The sequence below is a fragment of the Cyanistes caeruleus genome, chromosome 1 (assembly GCF_971803275.1).
Source record: "Cyanistes caeruleus chromosome 1, bCyaCae1.hap1.1, whole genome shotgun sequence".
Classification (NCBI taxonomy): Eukaryota; Metazoa; Chordata; class Aves; order Passeriformes; family Paridae; genus Cyanistes; species Cyanistes caeruleus.
The window spans coordinates 13661113-13673278 of NC_141701.1; the positions used below are offsets into that span (position 1 = coordinate 13661113).

Sequence of the window (12166 nt, forward strand, 5' to 3'; positions counted from 1 at the left end):
AAACTAACTCTTTCTGGCAGAGTGTTGATGTTAGATTATAAACCCTGCACTTGAAGAACTTTTGATGTTAAAGTTGCTGATATAACTCTAAACATGCATGTATATGCTGTAACATTAGCTTATGTTAGAAAAATGAAAATGTGGGGTTTTTCCCAATAGAGCTGTTGGGGGTGGTGTTTCTAGGGCTTTTTCACCCTGCCACTTCCCTCAATGCAATATTTTTCTTTGTTTTATATATTTAGCCTGAGAGTGTAACTATTTAATAGAAGTATTTTATTTACCCAAAATGTTCAGTGCTTCAGTAAACACAGATGCTGTGTTTATGAGAAAGTAAAATTAAAAATATTTAGGATCATTTGTAACTAACATTTTTCTTCCTGTTTTTTTAGTTAGTTTTTTTTGTAATATAGGTGTATATGTAGTGTAATGTGTTGAATAGAAAATTGCCTGTAAGCCAGATTTCCAAATCTTAGCTGAATAATTGCAATGATTTAGTCATCTGTCCTGATGGTATTTTACCTGCTTACCTAACCTGATAGTACTAAAAATAGTAATTAAGGTTGGTATTTAAATGCTGATTTGGATGACTCAAAAAGCTCAGATTTTTAAATTTTTGTTTTATGGAAGGTGTATTTATATTCTACTATGTATGTATTGCACATATGTAGTTACTTTGATTGATTCCCTCTGTAGTTTTCTTCAATATTTTCCACTTATTTCTACTTTTTAGATGACTGTGGAGATCATGTCGTCATAATAAATACAAGACATATTGCCTTCTCTGGTAACAAATGGGAACAGAAAGTATATTCTTCACATACTGGGTAAGCTTTATAGTAAATAAAGCCTGTGGTAGTGAGCTTGTGGTAAATTTCATATCATATTTTCTTAATAGTTGAAGTATTTTTTAGCATATTGCTTTAAAAGGGAATTTCTACTTTAACTTTTAGGGGGGTGTTTGTTTGTTTGCATGTGTACAATGTTTAAAATTATGTGAACCTTTTTCCTCTTATTTTTATTTTCTTTCTTTTTGTTGTTTGTTTGCTTTTTTCTTTTACCCAGAGTATATTGCTAGGGAAATAATCTAACTCAAAAGTAGTCAGAACAATTGAATAAATTAATAGATTTGGTGATTGAGCTTGTATCTGGACCCAATGATCTAGACTATTCTGTTTATTGTGCAGTAGAAGATATTTCTATTGGCACCACACATTTAAGATATACACACACACATATATATATGTAGTCACCAACTTTAGTTACTTTATCCTACCAGGGCCTCCTTACCTAACAGTAAATATTGGATCAGAGAATGAAAGAAAAGTAGGAAAAGCAATTAAAAAATGGAACACTCTCAAGCTGTATTGATGTACAGTACATTGTTATATATAGTAGTGTAAAATACATTATTCTGACAGACATAACTTGTTTGGAGAGTGCAATAGTCAGCTACAGACAGGGTGTTGATCTGTTCAGTGCTCCTGTTTTGTACAATGATACTAATACATAATTATCTGTGAGTGTCACAGTGTATCCAATTGAGAGATGAAAAAGTCACATTGAGAAAGCTAATGTTGTCAGTGTTAATGGTGCAGTCCTGAAATTGCTGAATTGCTGAGAAATTCTTGTTCAGAGGTGATGGAAATTATTGTGTGGGTTTTTTTCTCCATCTCCCCCATGACCTAGAACTTTCTCTAAAAACTTAACATGTAAGTTAAAGCACTTACTTAAGTACATAAGTTGGTTTTGAATAAATAAAAAGAATTGTTCACTTAAAACAAATACTTAAGTCCATGTAGCTCAGTGGACATGTCTTCATGATGCTGGGCCTATTTTCATTTCACTTAGGCTGATTCCTAATAATTTAATTCAATGAAAATTAAAACCCATTAATTAAATTAAAATTTACCTTACTTCATGTAATTTCTTAGTCCACGCTCTCGTTCATTTAAAGCTTATGCATAGGTCTGCATTAGTGCAGCTTCAACATGTCACATAGGCTTTAGAAAGATGGATCCATTGCAGTAAAATTAAAATTTTATTACTGTAGATATGCCAAGTCTTGGTAAGGTTTATTTAGAATAGCAAGAAAGTAAATGGTTCAAAGAAATCAAAGTTTTCAAAGGTTTATCAAAGAAAATAAACAGTTCAAAATGGATGTCTCCTATGTCAGCCACAGACTGGTTGTGAGTCTTGATCATCTGAAAATATTTCAGAGTTCTACATATCTTATTCCTGTTGTGTTCTATAGCTGTTATGGTATATTTAATAAGCAGCTTTAAAAACATATCCGTCTGCTTGTGAGGCACAAGGTTTTTCATACTCAAGTGAATAAATAAGAAAGCATAAATAGTGTTGAAATTAGATATTAGACAGGATAAATAAAATACAGTTTTAGGGCTCATGAGAACCACTTCCTTTTTTGGGGGCCTATAGTGCCATTACACCATTGTTCAAGATGCAGTGATACTTTTGCTAAAATCATGCTTGAGCATGTAGAATTAAGCTTGTATGTTTGTTTTGTTTTTCTAGTTATCCTGGTGGTTTCAAACAAGTGACAGCAACTCAGCTCCATTTGAAGGATCCAACTGCTGTAAGTGTTTTTCCCTTCTTCTCTTTCATTTGTGAAACTGGTTGGTTTCCAGTTAATTAGTTCCCCTAAACACATGGGATCAGTTACCTGCATATGTAAAGTTAAATTACAAACATTCTGCTAGTGTTTCATAGAAGCTTTGCTTGTGACACTGTTTTTATAAGCAATGTTTTCAGGGTTAGATTGTAAGTTGTGTATTTTTGCCATTCTTCCATGCTGTCCAAAGGAGCAAATCAAGCTTGTTTGCTTCACTAATTTTTCACTTATTTACTTCCTTTTAGTTTAAGGGGTCTGACCTGTCTCATAAGTGAACTGCCTCCAGTTTAAGTCAGATAAGATGTACTTGAGCTTAAGAACCCTACTGTTTTTTTTAAGAGCCAGCAAGAATAATGCTAATCTTAAAAAAGTTAGAAAGTGTATCTGCCTCTTTTTCCTGGTGAAATTCAACAGTAGGTTTTCAGTAATGATGTTTTTTTAAATCTTTCCTGCAATGCTGTGTGTTCATGGTGTGAAAGAAATGGAAATGGTGATTATATTAAACATAAGCCTCTTATCTGTGTTAGACTATTGTATATTCTGAAATGCAGTGTTCATGTGTTTTTAATGATTAAAAATGTAGGGAGCCAGATACGAACATTTTGACTTACACAGTTATGAAAGTACTTCTACTGCAACTGGAATGGACAGCATTGGAGGGCTGAATTCTCTAAGTACTAATGTTTCAGAGCATGATACAAGACCCACAGAGATGATTAGATATTTATGTTCAGTTTTGGCTTTGAAATGCTTTTGTTTAGGTCACTTTATATATAAAATATAAAAGTGTTTCGTCCTTTACCTAGAGAAATTTTATCTGCTGTAAAATTCGTGAGTTTTATCAATGATTTGGAAATCCTGGTTTGTCCAAAGTCTGCCTTATGCAAGTGCAAATACTCAATGAATAAGTGGTGCACTACATGAATTTGCCTGGTTTCTGTTTTTACTGTCACAACTTCTTCAAATAAAATGAAACTTAATCCTACATTTGCATGTAATGTTCTAGAATTTTTCAAAATAAATGCTTTTGCAAACAGCCTCTAAGACAGTTTTCATTCCTTTGGGAATTACTGATAGTCTCAAATGGACTAGTGAGCCTATTTCATTTGAGCTTCAGGCAGGTGCTGAGCACTGGGAGGCAGTGTAACACAACTTGTTAGGCCATGGGAATTGGATGTTCTCTAAATTACCTTCTGGCATTCGTTCTGAAATACCTCTTTTCTTGCCAGGCTCAGAGATTAGTTTCTCTGCAAACAGAAGAGGATGAAATGCATTGCCAAAAACTAAAGCATGCTGGACAAAGGCTCAGCAAATGGTGATGTGGCTCGAGTCTTGGTCTAATTTAGCAGCAGACACTATTTTTTTAGCACAATGGTGGAGTCTTCAGCAATTAACTCTGTCATTCTATTGAAGATGGAGCATTCAGTTGCCTTTCTCATAAATATATCTCAGACATGTTTTTGTCATAATTAGTAGTAGTGGGTGGTAATTTGGCAAGATACATTCTCTATGTGTAGTTGTAAGAGGTTTTTATGACTAGAAACGTTTGTTTACTAGTTGAATTGTATTGGAGTGAAATGCATTGGGATATGACAAAAATGGAAATTATGATGATGCTTTGTTAACAGGTTTTATTTTTAGAACTAGCTTTTAAAACCTGAAAAAGTGGTACTGTGAAAAAACAATGTCAGCCTAACTAACATATGGATTTTCAAATCATAATCCAAATGACACATAGTTATTATGGAGACTTTTATAAATCACTTTATTTCCCTTGCTTTCTCTTTCAATCACATCAAATTCAGTTCATGTGAAGCCAGTAGAATTATGAAGATTGTAGGAAGCAGGCTGTATCTTCTGTGGCATCCAAATCTTCATTTTGTAAAGTGTTACTTTCATCCTGGCAGCTACTGCTATTTCTCTGCTCTTGGACTTACTGCCTCCTGCTAATTCATCCTGGTAGTGCTTCATTAGATGAGTCATCATTGCTTTTGGAAATAGTGCTGTTACAGAAATTAAGGCAATAAATTAATGGAAGAGACTATTTCCAAAGAAAAGGATGTTGTAAACTTGCTTGGTGTTACATAGAGATTTTACAATGGATTTGACTATTTTTCAGTTTTTATGAGACTTTCTGAGTGTGTGTGTGTGTATAGTGGGACTGCAGGAATGCTTAGCACTGTCTTTACTTGCATATGTCTAAATTCTAACATGCAAATCCCCAAGATAAATATTTTTCTGTTAGTTTTGTTTCTAGTATACAGAGTTTTTGGAAAACCTGGTTCACAGCTAATGGCTAGTTTAAAAGATTATAATGAGTAATTTGATGCAAAATGCTATAGTTCATGCTTACATGGGAGGCTGAAAGTCATAAATATTGTCAGAATTTAGACAAGGTTACTGTAGTATCATCCCTGATCATTTCTAGCTCCTTCCTAAGGTACCACCAAGGTTAAGTGATAATCTCCGTTAACTGGAGCTCACCTCATTGTATCTATCTTATTAATTTTGGAGCTTTACTTTACTTGCAAATGGTAGTTAGTGCTTCAGAGGGGTTGTGCTGAATTTGAATTTACACGTGCCTTTTTTTGGAGGCCATAGGATGATTCAGATTGAAGAGAACCCAAAGAAATCTCTAGTCCAACTTCTTACTTGAAACAGTCTCAATTATTAGGTCAGATAAGTCTGCTGGGAATTTATCCAGACAGATCTTGAAAGCTTTCCATGGCAACTATTTGTAATCCATGACTTCTCTTCTGTGTTGAAAGGAATAACTTTACTTATCCAATCATAAGTGTCTAATCTCTGACGTGTAACTTTGTACCTGAGATTAGCAGTTGTTTTGTATAGAGCTTAATGTTCCTTTTTCATTTTGCCAAGTTTTTCAGCACTTAAAAAAGATTTGGGTTTATGCAAGGGTGAAAATTAGAGCGTTAACAAAAAGATACCAAAAGTGCATAGTCCAGCACATTTTAACCTTAAATACTTGTGAGTTCATAAATACTCACTGAGTTCGTGTGGGAGGCATGAGGAGGGGAGTGTCTCTGAATCTGTTTAAAATTTCTAGTGTTTTCAGTTGTCTGCTCTTCTGCAAAACACAAATTTCCGTTGGAGGTTGCTAAAACAAAAATCTGAAGGGTTTGGTGTATTTTCTTTGCCAGGACAATCTTTTGAAAGTAAAGGAAAATGGTAAACCTTTGGATTTGAGGTGTAGGTGTTTAGAATACACAGAGATTTGGGATTATTTTGGCTTTTCTTGTAATAAAACTTGCAGAAGTTTTATTTAGCTGGAAAAGTGATGGGCATGAGACCAGCATTTTCAAAATTAGACTTCTAGGTACTTGATACAGAAAGACTAAAGGTTGTAATTTTAAATCTCAGATTTGAGAGGGTGCAAAGATTACTTGAATAAATTTCCTAGAAAAATCTTACGACTTTTCATTTAAATGCCTGCAAAATAATGTTGCCAGATCTAATCTGTAGAAGCAGATAGTAATCCTGTAAGAACAAAGTTTTCAATCATTTTTTCTTTGATTTGTGATTTGAAAGGTAGGCAAAACTCATCTTATTTTTCTTAATTTTTTTTTCCTGGCCACATCAGAAACTTGACCCCAAAAAAGAAGAAATTACATTTAGCTAAGACTAAATGCTCAGTGAGAGGATTGACCTTTGCATTATTAGAGGCTGTATTGCCTGTGACAGAGAAATAATGGGTGATAATTGTTCAGAGTGAATGTTACCTGCTGGGGATGATTAAGTGAAGCTCTATGGAAATGTGCAGGGAGGGAGCCTCCAGGGGTGTCAAGGTTTTGGTTTGTTCAGCTGTTGGCACTGATATGAAGGGGTTTAAAATGTTCTAATTCTCCTTTTGAATGCCCTTTAGCAACTGCTTGCATGTGTAGACTTGCCATTATGGTCTTTTGAAGAAAAGCAAAGACAGCACAGTTAAATCTTGCTGTTGGTATTTGAGAACTGATTTTCTTTGCATCAGTAAAGAATAGTTGATAGAATTATATGTACTTGCTAGAAGTCAGTTACTGGAACATTAGATGTAGTAGCATTTCCTTCTATTACTAGGGAGTAATGTTTATTAATTAAGTAGAGCAAAACTTCAAAGACCGGATTAGGAGGCACACAAGTTAGTTTTGTATAGGGAGGAGAACATGCTATCTTGAAATGTTACCTTGAAAACTCCAGGAGATCTCAGTAAGTCTTAGAGCTGACATGGTCATTTTCTTCATAGTACACAAAAATAAATGCTTATATTAAAAAGTCTTAATCCATTCCTTATTTTTGAGTCAAGTTAATAATTTAAAGAAAACATTAAACTTCTACATTTTTGTTAAGTGACAAGCAGCAGTGGAAAGTCAAATGACATGCACATGCATGGAAGTTTAATTTGTTTGTGACCAAATGATTCTTGTGGCAGTATTGAGTACATTCACTCCTGCTGTACTACTTGTACAACTGTCAGAGGTAGAAAGTTCTTTGTGTTATATTTTATAATGTGTGGTGAAAAGAACAATATTGTATACAGAGGAAAACCATGGACTAGTAGATGGAAGATGTGGTATTGAACTGTACCTCCAAGTAACTGCTGTATCACTTGAAATTCTTTTAGAGTTATTTTGGTATGCCTTGTAATTAATCACTTTGTTTTCTCTGGAGCACTGTGTCCTTCCCATGTTCTAGAGTTGCTTCCTGTTGATTGTTGGACTTAATTCTGTTAGGCTAGACTTTTTAATAGCTGTTAGGGTAGACTTTTTTCTGGAAATTCAGCCAATTATTTTGTGCTTCTCAGTAGTAGGAGTGGTATTGCTCTGTTGATTTTCATCTTTAAAGTATGTTTTATCTGGCAAAGAATCTTTCTCAGAACTTGTCTCCATCAGCCATAGTCTACAAGTTGCACGTAAGCCAAAGCCTGTCACAAAAATTTAAATATTTAAGCCTCATCGTGTTTCAAATAAATATATTTTAATTTATTTGTACTCATAAAATGTATTAACGTGTTGTAAGGGACTGAAAGTGTAAGAATTTTAATAGACCTGCCTTCAGATTCCTCTCCTTCTAATTAGCCCTTTAAATTGGAAACTAAAAGAATAATATCATAGAACTGTGTTATTAAGAGCATGTCTATGCTGTGAGTGTATAAATTAGCTAAGCTGCAAAAAAGGTACTGCAATATTCAAAATGGGTACTTTGTAATTTAAAAAAAACTGGGACAAACAGCATTCCAGTAGAATAAAAATCCCCAAGTACTAATGGCTGGGGTGGCTATGTACATTTATCTGATGGTGGATGTCTTTCCCTGATGAAGTGTCATGGTGTTCAGGAGTAAATATTTATGAGGATGTGGAATTTTACACATTGATAGTACTAAAGATAAAGGAATAGGGGAGGAGGCAGAGAGAGTCCATGAATAACTGAATAAACTGTAAAGCTGTGCTAATCAATTTCAAAATGAGATCAAGGTTGCAGTGATCAAGGTTGGGTAGACCTCTCTGCCAGTCTGAAATCCCAGAGAAATCACCAGCTTTTTTAACTTTCATGTAAAATTAAGCTCTTGCTATTTTAATAGGTCAAAGTAAGCATAATGACATAAAAAGCAATAAGGTTTGTCTTTTATTAGAAGTATATTACAAGCATGTAAAAACAGGGGTTTTATTGTTAATTCCTGAAAGAAACAATATGTTCTGATGTGTTTTTTTCAGGGAGCATTGTATCTGGGTTCAGGCTTCATGTGAATTCAGTAGCAGATTTGCAATTCCATGCTTTTTTTATTTAGGGTTGGTCTATTTTTAGTAAAACTTGAGCATGTTCAGGTAACAGAAGAGCCCTTACTTAACACCCTGCTGGTTGGATCTGCCTTTTCTGTTACACAATCTTACTCAAGGTGCAAAAGCAGTCTGTAAAACTTCACTTAAGCCTGTGGGTTACTGATTTCTTTGACTTGACACCACACCAGTGAAAGTGAAGTTGTGGCTGTAGGCAGAATTTTGGCCAAGAAGTTGGATGTAAACTTGGTCTTTCCAGTAGCTGGGTTTGGATTTATTTTGGCTTGAAGAGAGTCTTTGAGGCAGAAGTTACAATGAAGGAATTTTTCCAGCACTACCTTCTGTGTCCTGGCTCCCTGTTTAGCCTTCTGTTCTGTAGTTGGACTAATGACCTTGCAGTGAATCAGAGTCCTGGGTTGCTTTCAAAGCAGTGTGGCTAGCAGGGTGAGGGGGGTGATTCTCCCTCTGCTCCGCTCTGGTGAGGCCCCACCTGGAACACTGTATCCAGCTCTGGGGCCCCCAGCACAGGAAAGGCATGGAGCATGTTAGAGGAGGCCCAGAGGAGGACCACAAAAATGATCAGAGGGATGGAATACCCCTTCTATGAGGAGAGATTGAGAAAGTTGGAGTTGTTAAACCTAGAGAGGAAAGGACTCTGGGGAGAGCTTATTGTGACCTTTGATGTATATAAAGGGGGCTTACAGTACAGATGGTGACAGATCTTTTATCAAGGCCTGTAGTGACAGGACAAGGAGTGATGTTCTTAAACTGAAGAGATTTAGATTGGAAATCAAAGAGAAATTTTTTTTGTGAGAGTGGTGAGACTGAAACAGACATCCTTGAGAAGTTGTGGATGCCCCATTCCTGAAAGTGTTCAAGGCCAGTCTGAATGAAGCTTCGACCAGCCTGGTCTAGGGGAAGTTTTCCCTGCTCATTGCACGGGGTTGGATGGGATGACCTTAAAAGTTCCCTTCCAACCAAATCATTCTGTGATACTTTGGCTTGCCTGGCAGTAAAAAATAGTTTGTGTTTCATGTGAACTGATTTTTCTGTTGCAGATCTTGTGGTTATGAACTTCTTGCATGGTGAGGGGGTACAGAAAGGCAAATGAGTTCTTAAACAGCATAGAAAACAACAGTAGATGTACTGCAGCATGCCTTGGAATATGCTTATTGCCCTTAGGATACTTACCTGCAGAAATTATTATAGAATTTATAGTTGTCTATGATAATTCATTATCCATTATGATTCTTCAAGTCCTGTTTTCATGGCAGTTTGTTGGAACCTGAGCTTGTCAGTACTGCAGTGACTGTACACAACATTGAAAATATTTATTCTTGTTCAAGCTTGTGTATATAAATCAGACATTCTTTACAGAGTGATTTGTTTTAATTGGCACATTTTTACTACTGAACTGATCTTTTTGTAATGTAGATAAAAAATTCAGAACAGATTCACTAATCAGAAGTATCCACAACCAAAATAAATCAGTTGCTCTACCTCACTGATTTGTTTCAGCAGATAACTCTGCCTCATGCTGCAGAGGAAGATCAAAAATCAAGCATGAACATTGGTTGCTTGAAGAAATCAAGTATTTAACATAATGTTCATTAAAGTATTTTAAAGTCTCTTTTCATTGGAATGAAATAATTAAATTACTAGCTCTGTGTATCTGTAGGTCAGAGGTCATACATTGGATCATGTGTATGTACAGTTTATTAGTCTAAGAAATCAACACTGGTTCTAACACAGCCTGAAGTTAAAAGTAATTTTTAGATAAGGAAAAAATCCCCACAGTCAATGTGTTGTGAAGTCTCTAGATTTGTTTGATTAGTTCTGATGCATTTTGATCTTTCATTAGCAATAAGGAAAAACACTGGATAGAAAGGAAAATTAGCGTATGAACTTAAAATTATTAATGATAAAAGGGCTATTCACATGAGCTGCTGTTAATAGCTCTGTATTTTCTTTAATTGTTATGGTATCTCACTTGATTTTTTAATATTCAGCGAAGGTTCATTTTCCTTGCCCTTGTCCAAGCAGATAGTATGCTGAACTAAATAAATTATAGTTTGCTCTACAAGCATGAATAGTTTTTATCCCTAAAAAGCATTTGTTTTCATCTTTGGTTTTTAATACATGCTTATTAATTTTTATTAGAGAAAGTATAAAAACTGTATATTAATCTGCATGACTTGATATATTTCTCCTGTCATCTTGATTTATTGCATTTGGCCACATATTTATGGTACTGGCTGCATAACACCTGAAAATCCTATCTTAATGTGGTTCCACCTGGGAACTTGGTGATTGTCTCTAAAATTTCAATTTAATTCCTTCAGTTAATTTTATAAAAAGCGATTTTGCTCAATGTACTTTAGAAAATATCCAGGTGCCTGCAAGATTTGTTTGTTCTTAATGCCCTGCATTTCAGTGTGGTTTATTGGCTTGAGCTTGATGTTGCACTAAGCATGCCTGGGTAGTTTCTTATTTGGAGCTAGTTTATATCCAGGTGTCCTGGAGCAAACATTTTATTTACAAAATTGCATGTAGGTCTAGCTCTAAGTGCTTTGCTGTCCTTTATGAAACCTTTTTTGCTGTCCTACAGTTGTGTGCATTGTTCTACATTTACAAATGTTCCCCTTCAGGATGAAGTCCATAACAATTTGTTTTGTATTTAATAAAACACATCTTTACCAGAGTCCAAGAGAAAATCCTGTTGAAGTTTGTCTACTTTACAATGAGCATCATCTACAGTAGATGTACAAATTCTATTCACTCCTGATGTTTAGAAGTGAGATTGTTCATCTGGAACTAATAGCAAGGGAATGTATTGTAGATATAAATAGCAAGTTCATAATGCAGTGTTTTGGTATGTCAGCTTTGCTTAAGGTACAAAACATTAATTATAAAACTGTTTTAAACACAGCAGATTATATTATTAAACTAGCTTCTGGGACCACTTGGAAATTTGCTAGAGCATTTTTTTTCTTAAACGATATGTGTATGTAAATTTGCAATACAATAGAGTTACCATAAGCTTCTCAATTCTTTGAAGCTGAGTGATCATATGCAGTCATTCACAATGTTAAATATAGCTCTTAACTTTCTAAGCTGAAATTTTCTACATGGGTCTTAAAATAAGTGTTTATATTAAGAGGAGTAAGTATTCCTTTCTTTAAAATTAAGGTCTAGGGCACCTTCTGAATGTGGTACCAGAATTCTTCAGCATGAAGGATGACTAAGAGCTTCAATGATTAATGGAGTGGACAGAGAGAAACACAGTTAAGCTATTTCATGTTATTGGTAACCTCCCTGATTATATGTTATTATGTTACCTTTCCTCAGATCGTTAAACTGGCTGTTTATAGAATGCTTCCAAAAAACCTTCAGAGAAGAACTCTGATGCAGAGGCTACACCTGTTCCCTGAAGATGTGAGTAGTCATGCAGTTACATTGGCATCCTTGTGTTATATAGAGGTGAAGTGGGAATGTTAGCAAGAGCACTCATGTCATCAGGTAAATTTAAAACAAAAATCAAACTACTTTTATATATATATATATATATACATATATATATATATATATATATATATATATATATATAAGTAGTTGGGTGTTTTCCATATTATTTCATAGAACCATGAGATTCAAGAAGTATGAGATTGGTGTATTTAGGTCAGACACTTAGCATGAAGAATGCAGTGCCATTGACGGGGGTGTTGTTTGTTAAACAGTTGGATAGTTAAAACTGTTCTCACCT

At 34.8% G+C, this 12166-nt stretch overlaps 1 protein-coding gene across 1 annotated transcript in view; it reads left to right on the top strand.

Moving 5' to 3' along the window:
- The window catches only part of MRPL13 (mitochondrial ribosomal protein L13), a 29618-nt gene that overhangs the window by 2821 nt on the left and 14631 nt on the right, over positions 1-12166 (top strand). The window contains exons 3-5 of the mRNA XM_023921442.2: positions 731-824; positions 2533-2593; positions 11752-11838. Of these exons, the coding sequence (XP_023777210.1) occupies positions 731-824; positions 2533-2593; positions 11752-11838 (242 nt within the window). The remainder of the gene's footprint in view (positions 1-730; positions 825-2532; positions 2594-11751; positions 11839-12166) is intronic.